This window comes from Bombyx mori, chromosome 6 (genome assembly GCF_030269925.1).
Source record: "Bombyx mori chromosome 6, ASM3026992v2".
Classification (NCBI taxonomy): Eukaryota; Metazoa; Arthropoda; class Insecta; order Lepidoptera; family Bombycidae; genus Bombyx; species Bombyx mori.
This window is the reverse complement of record NC_085112.1, coordinates 10,413,616-10,432,995: the sequence shown is the minus strand read 5'-3', so window position 1 is coordinate 10,432,995 and position 19,380 is coordinate 10,413,616. Positions and strand designations below refer to the sequence as shown.

The window sequence follows — 19,380 nt, the reverse complement described above, 5'->3', positions numbered from 1 at the left end:
CTACTTTTACCCTTTTGTCCCTCTCAACGAGAATCCTTTTTTTTTTATTTGGGAGAATCCTATTTTTATAAATAAGTTTAATTTGAATTTAGAATATTGCCAGCCATTCATATACTACGTTTCAAATGGCCAGTATTGTAAAACGGCAACTTCATAAGAAAATACCTTAATAGGTACACAATATAATAAACAAGTTCGACAGTAATCTGTCATTGTGTTTATTATATTGTGTACATGCAAAAATGCTCCCTAATCCGAAGACTCAGGGTGTAACATGAATTAAAACAAGATTTATGCTTTCGAACATTTTAATCAGTAACATCTATAATTTCTTCGTAACAATTCAATCAACTAACCGTACAGCATACTCGTACACAGAAGCAGTTACACTCACATTAAAGGGATGAATTAAAACACTTTAATTGACCTACAAAAAGTTACTGAAATGTAAACGACCCTGAGAGTAAAGAATCAAGATCTATGAAGAAGAAAAAAAGACGACAAATTCCAAATAGGCAGAGTAAAAAACAAAAAAAAAAAATGTATAATACTAATTAATAATTTTAATAAGCAATACGTTGAAATCGATTATTTCATAATATACATCTTCACAGCAACGTAATCACACCGTATCGGATGATACGTGATAAATAATATGAATTAACTACCTAAGATTATTTTTCTTCGCTCAGCGAAAGATTTTTGTCTCACTAACAAAATACTGAATTCAAAAATACTTAAAAAAAAGCAAATCTTAAGTCGTATTATCAATTATTGCATAATTTTCATCATATTAAGTAAGATCAGTTATGTAAACAGCTAAATAGCGGTTTTTATTTATATCTTCGTCTTTACATATACTATTTTATTTTAAGAAAATGTCTTATATATACATACTTTCGTTTGAAACTTCGTCTAGGTTTTGAGGACTTTTTTTAATGTTGGCAACTCTCTTGTTCGATTAAGATTCAAATCGATTTCATAATGTTAATCTATCTACGTATTTAAATACGATTTATCATTTCGTTCTTACGATTTATTAAAATTTATAGTTTTGATTAATACCGGTTTTAAGATGACATGCGAGTTTTTTTTTCTTTCATGCGGTGACTAGACTGTTCTCTCTGTTCATCACGTATTTGAAAGGTACATTGGAAGCGAAAAAGTTAATAAAAAAAAAGCATTCACACCTTAAAAATAAAATGAGTGATAAAAATATTCTAAACATTTCATCGGATCATTTTTGTTATATCGACGCAAGTTAATTATTAATGGTGCAAATAAATTTTAGTGATTTTCAACAGTCAAAACTCAGATTTAATAAATAACTTTAACATACAACATACTCTAACACTACTCACACATACAAGTTCTTCAAACTACAAATTCAATCTTTTTTTATTTATTTTTACTAAAATTTGCTAATTGCGTTCTTAAACTGGGTTAACGCTTATATTAACATTGCTTATATCATAAAAAAATAACATAAATAATACGTTAGAGGTAAAAATACTTTGTGTTGTTTTTCATTAAAAAATGGGTAATGTAATGAACACTCCGATAATGTACACTTAGCACAAGTTAGTACAGTCACAATCTTAAATAAAATAATCCTGAAAACATTGGACAATAGACGTCAAATGTTATTATATTATATTTAATGTACAGTCAAGCCAGAAAATGTGAACATTAAACAAAAATCAATGATTCAAATTCAATATTACAGTTTTTTTTAATATTAAGTACTTGACTGCTCGACTGTACGTGTCCATGTTTAAATTGAATAATAATAATACATTGGTAGTTTAGGTTTAAATGTTCTTCGGTACAGGTTGGATGGGTCTAACGTTGAACTTCTCCTCGGGCTTCCAATCCCAGGTCACCGGCATTGCAGATTCGTAATAATAGCTGTACATTTGGTTTTGTACGTGCTTCGGTAGATCGCGAGGCTCTGGATACACTGAGGCAAGACCTACAGAACGAAATGTGATTTTGTCGAAGATTCAAAAATTTATTTTTTCTCCTACCTACGCCCAAAGTTCGGTTTTTGTTCCGCTGTACAGGGAAGAAAGTCTAACTTTTTCTCCCTGGGTACTGACAATTCGTCTTTTCGCATTAAAAGTGTACAATTTCCAAAAATATTCGAAATTGAGTTAATATGCGGAATCATTTGGTATCACCAGTATTTTTCTCATAAATATTGTCAAAAGAGCGTAGTTTAGTTTTAATTTTTTTTTCTTTAGTTTACCTATGTTTTGTCTACTATTAACCAAATTAATACATAGTTTAATAAAAAAAGTCTTTTTATAAAAGACAGATAATGTAACTGGTAAAAAATAAAAAATAAAAGTCGCAAAGATGATTAATATTAAAAATATCACATGTTAAACCTTTAAAACACTCTCCTGTAAAATTAAGTTTTGAGATTATACAGTTTTAATGCGAGAAGACAAAGTGCGCATGCGCGTTAGTGTCTACGTCTGCTCTCACGCACCTACAATTCTCCGCCATTGTTGTGCTCGTGTAATTTGCAATATCGTGTTTAGTGTAAAAGCGAAATAAACAAAAGGCAACAAAATTTAATTCTTCTTCTTCCTATTCGTACACTCTTGACAGAGTGGTCGTGGTCATGCATCAGTCGGATCCTGCGATACCGATGCTCTCGCGATGCGACGCCATGTGGCACGATGTTTCGCAGAGTGAGAGCAAGCATTTATGTTGGAGTGAGTAACAGATTTTATGAGGTCGGTCCATCGTGTTGGAGATCGTCCGCGAGATCTTTTGCCCTCGACTTTCCCTTGCACCACCAACCGCTCAATGGAGTCCTCATTACGAGTGATGTGCCCGAAGAATTTGAGGATTCGTAATTGGACTGTTGACGATAGTCTCTCCTTGATGTTGAGCTCTTTCAGGATCGAAATGTTGGTACGGTGCGCGGTCCACGGAATTCTGAGGAGACGTCTCCAACACCACATTTCTAGTGCGTCGATCTTACGACGGTCTTGCATCCTCAGCGTCCACGTCTCAGCCCCATACAGAAAGATTGGAAAGACCAGGCATCTCATTAACCGAACTTTTGTATTTTTGGTTATTCTGCGGTCTCTCCAAATCTTTGTTAGCCTCTCAACTGAGGATCTTGTCACGGCGCAACGTCTTCGGATCTCATCTTCGCAGCCTCCAGCGTTGGTGATAGTGGAGCCTAGATATACATAGCTATTAACTACCTCGCATCCCGCTATATGTTGGACTTCCGGTTGGTTGATGTTAGCACGATCTACGATCATCATTTTGGTCTTATCACGATTGATCGCAAGTCCAAAATCCAACGCTGTAGTCTCCAGCCGGCGAAGAAGCACCTCGATTTCGTCTCTGGTTGACGCCAAGAGGGTAGTATCATCGGCGTATCTCAAGTTTGATATTTTCCGACCACCAACGGATATTCCTTTATCCCAATCTTCAAGAACTATCCGCATTATATACTCTGTGTATATATTAAATAAAAGAGGAGATAGTATGCAGCCCTGCCTAACGCCTGCCTGTGTGCTGAAGCGTTCGGAGTCAATACTGTCAACACGAACAGCGGCCGTGCCATCTTCGTACAGACGTCTGATGGTGTGTACAAGGTGTTGCGGTACACCCATTTCCGTCAGTACCAACCACAGCTTCCACCACTTGACGGTATCAAAAGCCTTTCGGAAATCCACGAAGCACACATATAGGCTAATATTAAATTCTCTGGCCTTTTCTACAATTTGCCGCATTACGAGTAGTTGCTCTCTTGTGCCTCGACCTTTTACAAAACCTGCTTGCTCGGGGGCGATCTCTCGGGACAAGTAACCTTGGAGCCTCGTGTTAATTATGTGCAGCATGACTTTACTGGCGTGGGATACGAGAGAAATTAGTCTGTAGTTATTGCACTTCTTCGTTGATCCCTTTTTGTGAAGTGGAATAAATATCGAATGTGACCAATCGCTCGGCCAAACTCCAGTGACCCAAATTCGACAACAGATGATGTGCAGTATATCCACTCCGATTTCTCCCATGGCTTTTATTGTCTCGATGGGGATTTCATCAAAACCTACAGCCTTATTCCGTTTAAGGTGGTTGATAGCTGCTCGCACCTCGTCCTTTAAAGGCATCGGCTCCAGTTCCGAGGGTTCACTGTAGGTTATTGAGATCTTTGTTGTGGTGTCAGTAAACAGAGACTTGCAATAGTCTTTCCAAGCGCTAACAATCTTTTTGATCTCAGTGACAGTATCTCCAGACGCATTCTCAATAGCCCAAGTCTTTGGCTTAAATTGACGAGTTATAAGTCTGATTTTCATGTGTAAATCTTTTGTTTCAAATTTTTGAGAATGCCTTTCAACCTCTTCACATATTGATTGTAGCGCTGTGTTTCGGTCACGACGGCAAGCAGCCTGTATGGCGGAGCTCATGACGTTCAACTCCTGCATTCTGGCACCGCCAGCCTTAAGCTCTCTACGCTTCTCAATTAAGTCCCAGGTCTCGGTAGACATCCAATGCTGCCTTTTCTTGGATTTCTTTTTGGGCTGTGATTCGTGCACGACATCTTTTATAAATTGCACGGTAGATTGCCAGAGGTGATCAACGCTCACTTCCTTGCTGCAGTTTTCGTACCAGCACTGTTCCATATCCTGAAGAGACTGGACAAACGAGTTTCTATCAATGACTTCTAGGCGTTTGACAGTTTTTCTAATTATAGGTCTACGCAGTCTGATCCTCATATTGCATATTAGTAGCTGGTGATCCGACGTGACATCAGCTCCCGGTAGTGTATGAGCGTTGGTTATTGAGCTTCTCCATCTTGTCTTGATCAGTATATAGTCGATTTGGTTGCGGTGCTCTCCGTTTGGGGATGTCCAAGTATACAGTCTTCTGGGGTGGTGTTTGAAGGCTGTATTCATTATTGTTAAGTTATTATCTGCCGCAAACTGAATCAACCGTTCTCCTCTACTGTTCCTGCAACCAAGACCGTAGTGACCCACGATATTTCGTAACCCTACATCCAAAACAGTGGTTCCAACCTTTGCGTTAAAGTCGCCGATAATCATCAGTATCTCTCTTTTTGGGATGTTGTTTATACAAGCCTCGAGTTGATTATAGAAGCTCTCAATTTTTTCCTCAGTAGCAGCGCTGGTAGGGGCGTAGACCTGAATGATATTCAGTGCACATGGTGAAGCACTGAGTTTCATGGTGATGATCCTGTCGCTGACAGGATTATAGCCCAGGACCGACTCAGTCCAGAGCTTGGGTATTGCGATACCCACTCCAGCAAAGCTAGATAATTCATTTCCTGAGAAGTAGATGGTGTGGTTCTCCAGGTTTCTGTGCCCACTCTCTTTCCAATGCGTCTCACTTAGTCCCGTAATAACTGTATTACATCGCTCGAGTTCGTGATCCAGTACGTGGAGCTTTCCTTCATCGATGAGGCCTCTCACATTCCACGTTCCGATGCGGATATCATTACGTAATTGGAGTTTTGTTGTTCTTCTTCCAAAATTTAATAGTGAAGTGTTAAACAAAGATGAGTTCATCAGACAGTTCTTATTCAATTAGTAGTAGTTTATTTAAAAATTAAAAAACAATTAAATTGTTTTGGGCTCCGCCCCCCACATCCCCTTTCAGTTTCCCAAGTGATCGGGAAGTGCCTCAAAAATCAGTGCAAAAACATGTCTGTTTTTTTGTGTCGTTTTCAATTGTTACACTTGTTTCAGTCTAGCCCTTCAGCTCGCAAATATGAACAACGATAAAGAACTCTATTCCAAATCTAATAGGGTCACATTTATCTCGGAGACAACCTAAGTTCGTGTTAAACTTTAAGTCTCAAAATGATAGTGACGTAAGACTGTATCTATACTTCTATACTAATATTATAAAGAGCAAAAATTTTTGTTTGTTTGTATTGAATAGGCTCCGAAACTACTGAACCGATTTGAAACATTCTTTCACTGTTTGGAAGCTACACTATTTATTCCCTAGTGACATAGGCTATAATCTTTTTTGAAAAAAATTAGGGATCCTTACTAAAACTCCAATAATGTAACCCAAGGTGTAAAAAACTACCTAAAATATTCTTTACATCGCGTGCCCTGCGAAAACTATTGATGATAGAATAGAATAGAATAATGTACTACGACTTTATAGAACACATTATTATTTACAAAAAGTATCGCGACAGCATATGTTTCACTATTATAGTTATGCCGCAATAAGTGTATTTTTTATTTAAAAAAATAAAACGTCAAATTGTAAATTTTTTGTTAGAGACCCGATCGAAGCCGGAGCGTGCCGCTTATAGTTTATAATACTGTAGGTTTACTTTTGATGACGTTTGTTACGGAACCCTAGAAATAGTGTTGCGACTCACCTTCGTCGTATGCGGTCTTAGCGACTTCGATGGCGATAGCGACGGACACTTCTTTCACTTCAGCCAGCGACGGATAAATGCGACCGATGGATAGATCCGACTCGCTTACGTAGTTCGCCAAAGTCTGTTAATCAAATCGAATTTTCTTATTAGGATTAAGAGGCGAAAAGCGATAGATATTTGGAATTTTTAATAGTTTATAGTTAAAATCGAAATATCGATTACAAATATTGATAGTAAAATCGTTGAGATAATACACCGTGTATTATATTTAATGTATGTATTGAACATGAAATATTTTTCATACTATGCCAATAATTTCAGGATTAATTTTTTGTGTAATAAAAAAATAAATGAGATATATTTTTTCTATATATTTTTTTGCTCGGGTAGATAAGAGCAGGCCCAACCGCTTATCGATGAATTTTAGAACTCGTTGTTTCGATTAATAACGTAATTTAAGACCTATTTCAGTTTGAAACGTTCAATTAGAAAAACTACAATCATGAACACCGGATTTTATGAGGGCGAAAGAAATGGAGAGCGAGTGTATGTATTTATATCGACACTAGCTGTACCCGTCCGCTTCGCTGGGCATTTAAAATTAACATTATTATTTCTCACCCCCCTAAAGATTCTCATCATTAACGCCCCCGCAACTGGTGTAGGAAGTCCAACACTCATATTAATATTAGCCTATCCATTAAGTACATGTATTTTTTACATGGATACCAAGTGTCAAGTCAATCGGATACATGGTTCAGTAGTTATAACGGAACATCCGTAAAAACCACTGGAGATTTATATATTAGTATAGAAAAGGGGGAGAGAAAGGGAGAGGGAGAGAGAGAGTCAGCTACACTATATATCGACATACGAACCCTGGCCGCCGTCAGGAACATATTCTCGGAGATGTGATGCGTGGCCGTGGCGATGACGCCGAGCGCCACACCGGGGAAGATGTAGGCGTTGTTGCCCTGTCCCGGGCGGTACTCCCGGCCGCTGTACATCACCGGCGGGAACGGGGAGCCGGACGCGAATATGCAACGACCCTGGGAACGTTACGGCAACTTTGTATATATGTAATGTTAAGTCAATCCTGGATGTTATTCCCGGTCCTGCGGACAGAATGGATAGCAGTCGACGTCGTCCAAGACACGTCATTTCGGATCCTCAGGGTCCACTAACGGTGCTTTTAGGTACCTCAAGTATAGGTCATCGTTCTCGTCGAGCCTGTCGCTTGCGACGAAGGGCTCCACGAGTAAATTAACCCACAGGCACAGCCCACTGAGTTTCTCGCCGGATCTTCTTAGTGGGTCGCGTTTCCGATCCGGTGGTACATTCTGCGAAGCACTGCTCTTGCTAGGGTTCGTGTTAGCAACGTCGTCAGGTTTGAGCCCCGTGAGCTCACCTACTAGTTAAGGTTATGTTGAAATAGCCTCTCAAAGCTTAGGTAGGAAAAAAAACCTGGCTGTGTACATTTATCTTTGATATGATACGAACATAGGAAATTAAAAGAAGTAGAAATAATACAATCGAGCCGTTAAGTTTGCTTTTTTTAAATTGTATTTTTTTATCATATTTTGATATTTCCACATTTCACATTTTAATACAGAACGAACCAGTTGTACTGTTTTTTTTTTCCTTTTTTTTTCTACCTAAGTTGTTAGCCTTGAGAGACTATGTCAGCATAACCGGGCGAGCCGGCTGTACTGCGTGTTCAGTCTAATCAATGCAATAAATAGGTTTTTTTCTGAGTCGAACAACAAATTACGACTTTCTTAATGGTCATGGTTTTAAGCTCGCGCTGTCTTGTAACTTACTTCCGTATGGTCGTAGGCGTCTTGGGCTGTGCACTCAGCTTTACTGGTCGGATTCGAGAGTGCGAATATGACGGGTCGCTCGGTGTTCATCGCCATTTGCTTCAATACATTGGGCGTGAAAGCGCCGCCCACCGTTGAACAACCTGAAAAGAAAAACCAAAAATTTATAACGAAATTGTATACAGGATGTCCCAGAAAGAATGGATAATCCGAAAACACCTCATAGTAGAGCTAATGGGTAATCAAAAAAATTAAAATACAAAAAATTTTTAGGTAGTACCCAAATTAAAAATAAAGAAAAATACCAATTATTATGATTAAAATTTAAGTTCAGATTAACTAATAAAAAAAATACACTAGCTACTCATACGATTTCCTGCATATTCTTTAGTATAGACACGGAGACATTTAAATGGTGTTTAGTTGTAAGGTTAGAGTTTATAAGTTTACTGTTTGTCTACCTAATAAAAAAATAGTCCATGTAGAATATTAAAACACCAAAAAGTCTATGAATTTCATTTATTTGTAGCTGTTGTATATTCCAGAAAGGCATAGCAGTATGGAAAATATCAACTTTTTTTTAAAATACGTAATTTGGGTACTACCTGAGAACGTCTTTTTTTTTGTGTCCTCAATAGCTCTACTTTGAGGTGTTTCTGGATTATCCATTCTTTCTGGGACACTCTGTATGTGTTAAGTTTTTTTTATTTTTTATTGCTTAGATAGGTGGACGAGCTCACAGCCCACCTGGTGTTAAGTGGTTACTGGAGCCCATAGACATCTACTACGTAAATGCGCCACCCACCTCGAGATATAAGTTCTAAGGTCTCAAGTATAGTTATATACATATATAGATAGATTAATTTCTTACCAATAAGACAGCTAGGCTTGATCTTGGCAACGCAGGCCTCGAAGTCTTTCTCCGGTTCGATATCCTTCCCGAAGGCCTTGGCGTGCTCCGGAACCCCTCCTTCACGTCGAGTGGACAATAGTCCGTCGACGTCGAACATGTACACTCTCTCGCGGGCCTGCCTCTCGGAGAGTCCGTCCGCCATCATGGCGGCCACAGTCAAGTTCGCGATGCCGTTCGCTGCCTATAATATTTAAAAAAAAAGTGTTTAATACGAGACTTTGGGGACTTTTTGGCGGGAAGGCGAGGAGAGGAGATGCCTGAATTGTTTTTTTTTTAATTTACTGTTTCTGCTGCCGGAATTAAACGTGTAATAATAATGGCTTATTAAACATTGAGCATCTATGCAAGTGCACAAGTGTAGGGAATATGAAACAAAACCAATGGACATGGCTTCTCGGTTCCTCGGTTCCTTCAGATAATCCACTGGAGGCCCATTAAATTACCACTATTCCACTTTTACTTTTATTTCATCCCATCTCCATCTCGTTTCGTTTAATTCCGTCCCAATCGATGACCGTCTCAAATAATTCAACTACATCTCATTTCGCTCCATATCATTTTTACATTACAGAATATGTGTGTGTATGTATTTATAGATGAAGATTTTTATAAACTTGTCTCTGGCGAGAATGGCATCGCAAGAAACAAATTGGTATGCTTAACAAAGAAGAAATGACAAACCTCTGGCTACTGCTACTACATTCTTACAACTCATTCGTAATAAGCTACACCCTTCCAAATGCTTTTCATAGATCGCCTTTTTTTGAATTACTTTAAATGGTGGCAAAACGTTTTATGGGCTCGCATTAGTAACATTCATGTTTTGCGGTTTAAAGGGTCAGAGAGGCATATTACATACAATATGAGTATTTAATCTCATAAATAAAAACGGGCGACTGTATTCACTTTATTATATTTATTGACTACTTTAAGAGACTTAAAATTGGGTGTTCGAATATAGATGTCTGAATTTACAGATGTTCTGAAAATAAATTCCTAATTAAATATATCAGATACAAGCCTACACAGTTTTTATGCCTTTTTTATTTATCTGTGAATGTATACAATGAGTTATTTAATATAGTTCTTTGATTTACGTAACGTCATCGTCAGAGATAATATAAAGATATGAACAAAATTATGATTAAATTAACATAACAATAGCTTACATTGTATAAACATAAATAAAATTAAGATAATTGTGCAATCTCTTAAAACCCACACAATATCTTAATACTTATAACAAATAAATGTGAAATACTGTTGAAAACCACTATAATTTTTTTTTAATTATAACAACATTCGACATCTTGTCATTTCGTGAATATGTTCTTTTATTCATCGGTTTATACTTCTTTCACTCGGTAACAAACTGATTGGCGCGATAAAGAGGAGACAGAGACAAGGAGAGAGAGAACAAGAGAGAAAGAAGTGAATGGTATTTCATTGATTAGTACATATGAAGCTAACTTTTACACCGAAAAGTTTATTTATTTCAGAAGAAGTCTTCATTATAAATTCTTATCAATAAACTACCAAATCACTGGGATAGGATTCAATCTTAAAAATGCCTCACATTAGAATCAGTACGTTATTATGTTGTACATTTAAAAATTAACTATAATTAGCATCGGGAAAATAATAATTATTATAATAATATACACATCCTTTTATATTAAATATATTACTCACATTGCCAACTCATTATAACAGTCTTCCCCATTTGTAATTTCAATTCGTGTATAAATCACAGTTCAAAATTTAATTAGTTAATTTAATTTGTTATTACTTAGATGGTTGAACGAGCTCACAGCCCACCTGGTGTTAAGTGGTCACTGGAGCCCATAGACATCTACGACGTAAATGGCCACCCGCCTTGAGATATAAGTTCTAAGGTCTCAAGTATAGTTACAACGGCTGCCCCAAGCTGCTGAAGTAAGTATTTCATTAGAAAAATTGGTACCCGCCCGCGGGTTTCTAACACCGGTGCATCGCTCGATACTGGTGGGAGAAACAATAGTATGTGCACCGCGGGAGAAAAGTAGAACATCATGAGGAAATGTCCTACTTTTCTCCCGCGGTGCACAATGTACTATTTGCAATCCATTATAATTCAACGCAGCCTGATGGATGAGAACCAAATATAATCTGATATACTCACAGATCCAGCACCGAGGAAAAGGTAAATGTTCTCACTGAGCTTCCTCCTCGTGACCCTGACGGCCGCCATCAGACCGGCGACGGCAACGCTGGCCGTACCTTGGATGTCGTCGTTGAACGTGCAGTATTTATTGCGGTATTTCTTCAGGAGCCGACCGGCATTCGGAAGGGCGAAATCCTCAAACTGAAACATTTATTTGAGTAATTTAAAACTTATGTTTTAGTTTTGATAATCTCGATTAGTAAATTGCTCTTTTGATGACAGATTATTCGCAGACTAGCTCACGACTCAACCTGACCTTATGAATCTCAGCCCATAAACTTCACCTTCAGAAATCGATAGCAATTGTTTTTTCGCAAACGCTTCGCGGCAGAAATAAACCAGATGTCTATATCTAATGCGACATGTCGACAATGCGCTCTATTTAACCCATAGACACAGCCCAGTGAGTTTCTCGCCAGATCTTTTCAATGGGTCGCGTTTCCGATCTGGTGGTAGATTCTGCGAAGCACTGCTCTTGCTAGGGTCAGTGTTAGCAACACTCCGGTTTGAGCCCCGTGAGCTCACCTACACACACACGTTAGGGTGAAGCTGAAATAGCATCTCAAGGCTATCAATCAGCATAGGCAGGGAAAAAAAAAGATAACTTTGATGGACGCGCTCAGAGCTTATCTGCTGTTAACCTTTGAAATGCAGAGTTCAATTCGATCTAATAGAACGCGACTGTGACGGGAAAAAAACTGCGCGCAGCCAAAGAAAAGAGTTGTTGAAAAGTCGAAATCACACGGAAAAAACGAATCCATGTCATTCTTGTAATTATTTTAGCTAAATAATCATTAATCAATTTAATTATCAAAACTTTTTAAACAACCCCATTAACAAAATACGTAATTGATTCAGGAAATAAAATAATTTACACATTTGCCACTATAATTTTGAATATTATTATATTGAGGTTTTCTGATACACGGTGTATTCATATATTTGAATTTACTAAAAAAAACAACAGTATTATAAATAAAAGTATCATAAATAAAATTGACAAATAATCGTATATAATTGAGCGTAGATCTACTAAGTTCCGACAGTTTACGGTAACATGATTTGTGGCGTAATATTTACGTTGCGGCATTCCAGAGGTTAAGTTACCGGAGTCCATTGAGAATGCAAATACCGCCACCTTGAGACATGAATTCTAAGTCTGCGTATTTAAAGCACAACGGCTGCCTCGCTCTTCAAGCCGAAACGCATTACTGCTTCACAGCAGACTTACAAAGCGGTGGTAACCTTCCCATATAGGCTTATAGGACGCCGTGCTGTTAGTAAAGAACGTATGTGTTGAACTTTTATTTTAGTTTTGTTGGATTATAATATTAAAGTGTGTTTTTTTTATTGCTTAGATGGGTGGACGAGCTCACAGCCCACCTTGTGTTAAGTGGCTACTGGAGCCCATGGACATCTACAACGTAAATGCGCTACCCACCGTCAGATATATGTTCTAAGATCTCAGTATAGTTACAACGGCTGCCCTACCCTTCAAACCGAAACGCATTACTGCTTCACGGCAGAAATAGGCAGGGTGGTGGTACCTACCCGCGCGGACTCACAAGAGGTCCTACCACCAGTAAACCATGTAATTTAGTTATAAGATACCAGAGAACATAGACGGGGAGACTATTTGCATTCGTATAATTCTAACGAAATATAGTATTATTTACCGATCATTACATTATTTTTTATCAAATAAATAATAATAAATATATAAGTTTATGATAACACTTCTGACAATTCGATTCTCGGTTTCGTGATTATTCTTGACTAGCGACCCGCCCTCGCTTCGCTTCGGAAACATTAAAACACACATGAAAACAAAAAAAAAATAAAAAAAAAAAAAAATGTAGCCTATGTTCATCAGGGACAATGTCGGCTTCTAATGGAAAAAGAATTTTTCAAATCGGTCCAGTAGTTTCGGAGCCTATTCGAAACAAACAAACAAACAAATCTTTCCTCTTTATAATATTAGTATAGATATAGAGTATAGATTGCACATCGGTTATTTTTAGAAATATTCGGAAATACCTATTTAATAATCACGTGATTTCTGATTTCTCTTATCTTAATAATCAATTACTATTAAGCAGTCTGTTCGTTTTGACAATTAAAGTCACTCGCAATATTTTAATTCTGAAAAACGTCAGCGGTATGTACCTACAGCGCAAATATAACTTTTATTTCCATTCATTTGTTTTCTTGGCTCAGAGTCAATTTAAACATTGTAGTCTAATTTAAATTTTAAATCCGATGATAACCGGTCGCTAACGTTACGGACAATAACATTGTCTGTTATAACTATTTTTTTTTTTTGCGAATGATGGAATTTGCTTTAGCGAACTACTAGTTTATATTAAGATTCGAAATTAATTTTATAGTCGTGACTAATGTAACAAGATAGTGAAACTTACGATAGAATAATATAATAAACTAGCTGACCCGGCAGACTTCGTAGTGCCTGAATCGATAAATAAAAGACCTAAACTTTCGTATAAAATAAACTTAAAACAAACAAAAGGAATCCGTCCGACGAGGGACACATCAAAGGAGAAACAAAATTGTTATTTTTATTTCATTCCGAGCGTTTTCATATTTATCTATCTTTTAAACCTTCTCTGGACTTCCACAAATAATTCAAAACCAAAATTAGCCAAATCGGTCCAGCCGCTCTCGAGTTTTAGCGAGACTAACGAACAGCAATTTATTTATATATAGATTACGTAACTAAATGTATATGTATATCTCTCTATCTCTCTCTTCTTAACCATTCATCTCACATGGATCAGTGTTAGGATCAGCTTTCCTTATTTTTCTCCTACACATCGCAATCCAATCCTGGACATCATCGTCAGTAACATTACATTCCCTGTTCAGCACTACAGCCTTTCATCTTGTCTTGGATCTTCCTCTAGATCTCCGACCGGGGAGGTGGAGCTGCAGCGCCAAATTTTCAGCCTAGTTTGGTGGCCTACTTTTTATCAGGCTCCATATAATCTCAGTCTACTCTCCAGCGTCTGTCTTATCGGCGATGTCACTTACACAGATCCTCGTTACGATTTTATGGAGCCTGATTACGCCGTATATTCCACCAGTGTGCTTAGTGCGAGTTTTTAACGTTCTCGATCGCGTAAAAGTTAACTCAAATGTGTATGGTGTTGGAACGGCGCCCCTACGTTCAAACGGAAGCACACTGAGCATCTTCATTTCATAAATTTGGATGTAGGCACGTTCTTTCGGGTTGCAACCCATACAACTAAGTAACTAGTCAGGTCATAAGTATTGTCACACAGTAAAAACTTTTCTTTTAGAACGCTGGCCACAAAAAAGTTTATTGAATTCGAATTTCGAATTGTTCATGAAAATAAAAATGTATACTTTTAGAATTTTACTCATTTTTAAATTTGGAGTGGACGCTTAAAGAAGACCGTGTTGCAGTTATTGCGTTGCATCGTTTCGGTTACGCGCTAATTCAAATTTTTAACATACTGAAAAATTTGAATTTAACCAAAAGATTCGTTTATCGTACCATCAAACGATATAATGAAGACTCTAGTGTAGATGACAGGTCAAGAAGTGGTCGCCCTCGGTCTGTTAGGACTCCAGCAGTGATAAAAGCTGTGAAGGCGCGAATTCAAAGAAATCCCAAACGTAAGCAGAAACTGTTGGTCCTTCAGGTGGGGTTAAGCAGAACCACGGTGAAAAGGGTGTTAAATGAAGACTTAGGGCTTCGGGCATATCGAATAAAAACAGGACATCGTTTGAATGCTCGTCTAATGGACCTGAGACTGAAGAGATGCCGCGCTTTGTTGAAGCGGTACGCGGGAAAAAAATATCGGGAAATTCTTTTTTCGGATGAAAAAAATTTTACCGTAGAAGAGAGCTACAACAAACAAAATGATAAGGTGTACGCACACAGTAGTGAAGAAGCGAGCAACCGTATTCCGCGTGTCCAACGAGGTGATTTTCCATCCTCGCTCATGGTATGGTTGGAAGTTTCTTATTGGGGCTTAACAGAGGTACATTTTTGTGAGAAAGGTGTAAAAACGAATGCAGTTGTGTATCAAAATACAGTCCTGACGAACCTTGTGGAACCTGTTTCTCATACCATGTTCAATAACAGGCACTGGGTATTCCAACAAGATTCGGCGCCAGCTCATAGAGCGAAGAGCACACAAGACTGGCTGGCGGCGCGTGAAATCGACTTCATCCGGCACGAAGACTGGCCCTCCTCCAGTCCAGATTTGAATCCGTTATATTACAAGATATGGCAACACTTGGAGGAAAAGGCGTGCTCAAAGCCTCATCCCAATTTGGAGTCACTAAAGACATCCTTGATTAAGGCAGCCGCCGATATTGACATGAACCTCGTTCGTGCTGTGATAGACGACTGGCCGCGCAGATTGAAGGCCTGTATTCAAAATCACGAAGGTCATTTTGAATAAACTTTAGTGTCATAAGAATCTATGTTTTGTTAAGTTCATTTTGGTATATGAATGGTTACATAATGAATAAACTTGTTTCAATTATTTTACATTAAACATGTGACAGAATTTATGACCTGACTAGGTATATAATAATATGTTTGTTTGCATCCAGAATCAGCTCACAGACAATCCGGTGAAAAGAAGCTATCTAAGCCCATAGACGTGAATGCCGCCACCCACACCAGACGAGGCCTCAATTTTAAATTTTTTTAAATTGCATTTATAGGTGGACGAGCTCACAGCCCACCTGGTGTTAAGTGGTTATCGAAGCCCATAGACATTTACAACGTAAATGCCGCCACCAACCTTGAAATATTAGTTCTAAGGTCTCAGTATAGTTACAACGGTTGCCCCACCCTTCAAACTGAAACGATTTATAGCTTCACGGCAGAAATAATTTCAGGATTCTTCTTAGTCATTTGCACTTGGCATAGTGGTCATGGCCATCAGTTCGGGTGGTGGTGCACTTTACAAGACGTCACCATTCCTCAAGCACCACGGCCCCTCGCGGCCACTCGTTCACGCGACCTTTTAGAGCTGCCTTTGTTTGGTCGGTCCGTCGTAGCATACCCGTGCGGAATTACAATATTTTTTAATTGCCCTCGGAGCAACGCTCGTTTGAAAAAAGACATGTCATGAGCATCAGGAAAATAACGTGAATATAAATGCCGATTACGGTCGCAGTACCCTCTGGTGCAATACTCAAAAAACGCTGCCAAACATTCTCCGGCAAATGTCTTTGTCACCTTTAATTGTCACGATATCGGATACTAGGTGTGTGTATTAAGCATTTAGAGTTAATGAATAACTTCTGTCTATTAATGAATCACGCACGACTTGTCGAACGATGATGTCATTTAACGCGTCCGTGACGTCATCTCTGGATTACGCATCTATGTTTGTGCTCAGTTTATTTTTATTAATTACGTCAAAAACACGGAAACTATTCGTTTGATTTTTTTTTCTTTGTTAGGAAAACCACCCACTTTGCTGTTGTTATCGAAACTTAATCTCCCAGAATTTGAGTAACGTGCTGTTCAAGAGAAACAATTTTTTTAGTGGCCGTATGTCAACAGACGAGTTCATTGCCCATCTGATGTTAACGAAACCTACACACCGACACCCGCGCTCCCTCCCCGCGCCCCCTATCCGCGACACTGCTTGCACATATTTCAACAAGCACACCAAAAATAAACTTATATACGTAGATAGATAAACGTAATTACCCGTTCTCAGGTATTTTCTGATGCGAAATGAGTTTTGTTGGCAATGTTTTTTTTAGACACTTTATTTACTACGAATAACATCGTTTATTATTTGTTTAGAAGAGTTCGCTAGCATTCGTACCATTGGAGTAACAAATCACAGCTCATCTGTTTATCCTTATTTGAGAATGACGCGTTCGTAACAAATCGCAACTCATCCCTATTTGAGAATGACACGTTCGTAACAAATCACAGCTCATCTGCTTATCCCTATTTGAGAATGACACGTTCGTAACAAATCACAGCTCATCTGCTTATCCCTATTTGGGAATGACGCGTTCATAACCGACCGGACTAGACACCCAGCAGGGTCACCTGGATGATAGATTTTGGATGACACGAAATCGAACGAACAGCATCAACAACAATAATGTTAATCCTGTCCGCGCGTAGCTGGAATAGACCCCTAGACTACCAGCGAATAGGGAACAAAGATAACCGTTAACATAAAATGACTTGTTGCCAAGGTAAACGCGACCTTTTATCGTCCGACTAAAGCCCTATCTAAAACAATCGATCAGCTGATTCGTTATATAAGGTTATATTATTATTATTATACACGAACGATTTATTTTAGAAATCGTATATTTACATATCAGATACCTGCATTATCTCATATCGATATAAATTTAATGCGGAATACTTTTTATCGTTTTTGTGGCAATTGTCTGACTGACGCGTTAAAGCACGTGTTTGATAATCTCGATTAGTAAATTGCTCTTTTGATTACAGATTATTCGCAGCCTAGCTCACGACTCAACTTGACCTTATGAGGTTACTTCAGCCCATAAACTTCACCTCCCGAAATCGATGGCAATTGTTTTGTCGCAAACGCTTCGCGGCCGAAATAGACCAGATGTTGATATCTAATGCGACATGTCGACATTGCGCTCTATTTAACCCACAGACAGCCCACTGAGTTTCTCGTCGGATCTTCTCAGTGGGTCGCGTTTCCGACCTGGTGGTAGATTCTGCAAGGCACTGCTCTTGCTAGGGCTAGTGTTAGCAAATTCTCTCAGGTTGAGCCCGTGAGGCGTATTTTCCTTTGGGCCATGAAGACTACCCACATCTAAAATTGGAATCGTCATTCTTTTAGACTCATTCGATCTTTAATTCTGCCGCGAAGCACTAATACGTTTCAGTTTGAACAGTGAGCCAGTCATTGTATTGTAAAAACTGAGACCTTAGAACTCATGTCTCAAGGTGAGTAGCGGCATTTACGTCGTCGATATCCAGCAACCACTTAACACCAGGTGGGCCATGAACACGTCCACCCATCTAGGCAATAAAAAAATATTGGTATGGTGAATACCACAGGCGCTGTAAATAAATCTGGTTAGGAACAAACATATAGACCACAAGTAGGTATTCTATTTTAACATCATAAATATGTATAACTAACTTGGAGCAGAGTGTTCTGTCCGTATCTCTGTACACAGGCCTCCATGAACTCATCGATGAACTCGTCGTATTCCTTTCCCCTGGCGCGTTTTTGTCTCAGACCGATGTATAGAGGATCTTCTAGAAGGTCCTAGGAGAACAAAAAAATTAAAAAGAAAATTGCGGTTAAATAACGATTTTTATTATCAATCTAATGATCCAGGATATTAGGTGAACGAAGTAATATTACTGTATTATCATTGGTTCTTGATACTTGTGAATTTTTTACAAATGAAGCTAATAAAAACGTGTTATTACTTTAATTTTTTTAATTGTATTTTTTCCATCCTATTTAATAAATAAGTGTATTATTTAAAAGATAGTAGTAAATGTAGTGATAAACTGAATATAATGAATACAATCATAATATAGATTAGATTGACGCGCAAATAGTTACGCCAATATCTAAAATTTCTGGACGTTAAAGCTACGACCGTCCGTCTGGTGTAGTGGTAAGTGACATGGTCACTACACAAGGGGGTCGCGAGTTCGAATCCCGCCAAGGGAAGATATTTGTATGATAAATATAAATGTCTTTTCCAGGGTTATGGATGTATATTAAATATATGTATGTGTATAATAAAAATCTTACATTTATTTCCGTTATCCTGGTACCTGTAACACAAGTTCTTTACGAACTTATCACGGGACCAGTTAACGTGGCGTGATTGTTATTAAATATTTAGTTATTTATTTTATCCCCCCCTTTTTTTTAAAGTAAATGTCAATGTGTTTAAATAGAATGTTTTTTTCTGCAATATCCTTACTACTTTTAGTATTAACATGAAAAATAATGTATAAATATATTTTGTTTGCAAAATATGGGGCATATACATTTAAGGAAAGAAATATTAA

The 19,380-nt window shown here is 38.1% G+C and overlaps 1 protein-coding gene across 1 annotated transcript in view; it reads right to left on the bottom strand.

Moving 5' to 3' along the window:
• Window positions 1–290: 290 nt before the first annotated feature.
• Window positions 291–19,380, bottom strand: part of LOC101740919 (NADP-dependent malic enzyme) — a 33,863-nt gene continuing 14,773 nt past the window's right edge. The window contains exons 6-12 of the mRNA XM_038011491.2: window positions 18,488–18,616; window positions 11,286–11,468; window positions 9,083–9,305; window positions 8,212–8,354; window positions 7,270–7,440; window positions 6,389–6,512; window positions 291–1,972 (exon numbers count right to left, since the gene is read on the bottom strand). Coding sequence (XP_037867419.1) covers window positions 1,812–1,972; window positions 6,389–6,512; window positions 7,270–7,440; window positions 8,212–8,354; window positions 9,083–9,305; window positions 11,286–11,468; window positions 18,488–18,616 — 1,134 coding nt within the window. The 3' untranslated portion in view covers window positions 291–1,811. The remainder of the gene's footprint in view (window positions 1,973–6,388; window positions 6,513–7,269; window positions 7,441–8,211; window positions 8,355–9,082; window positions 9,306–11,285; window positions 11,469–18,487; window positions 18,617–19,380) is intronic.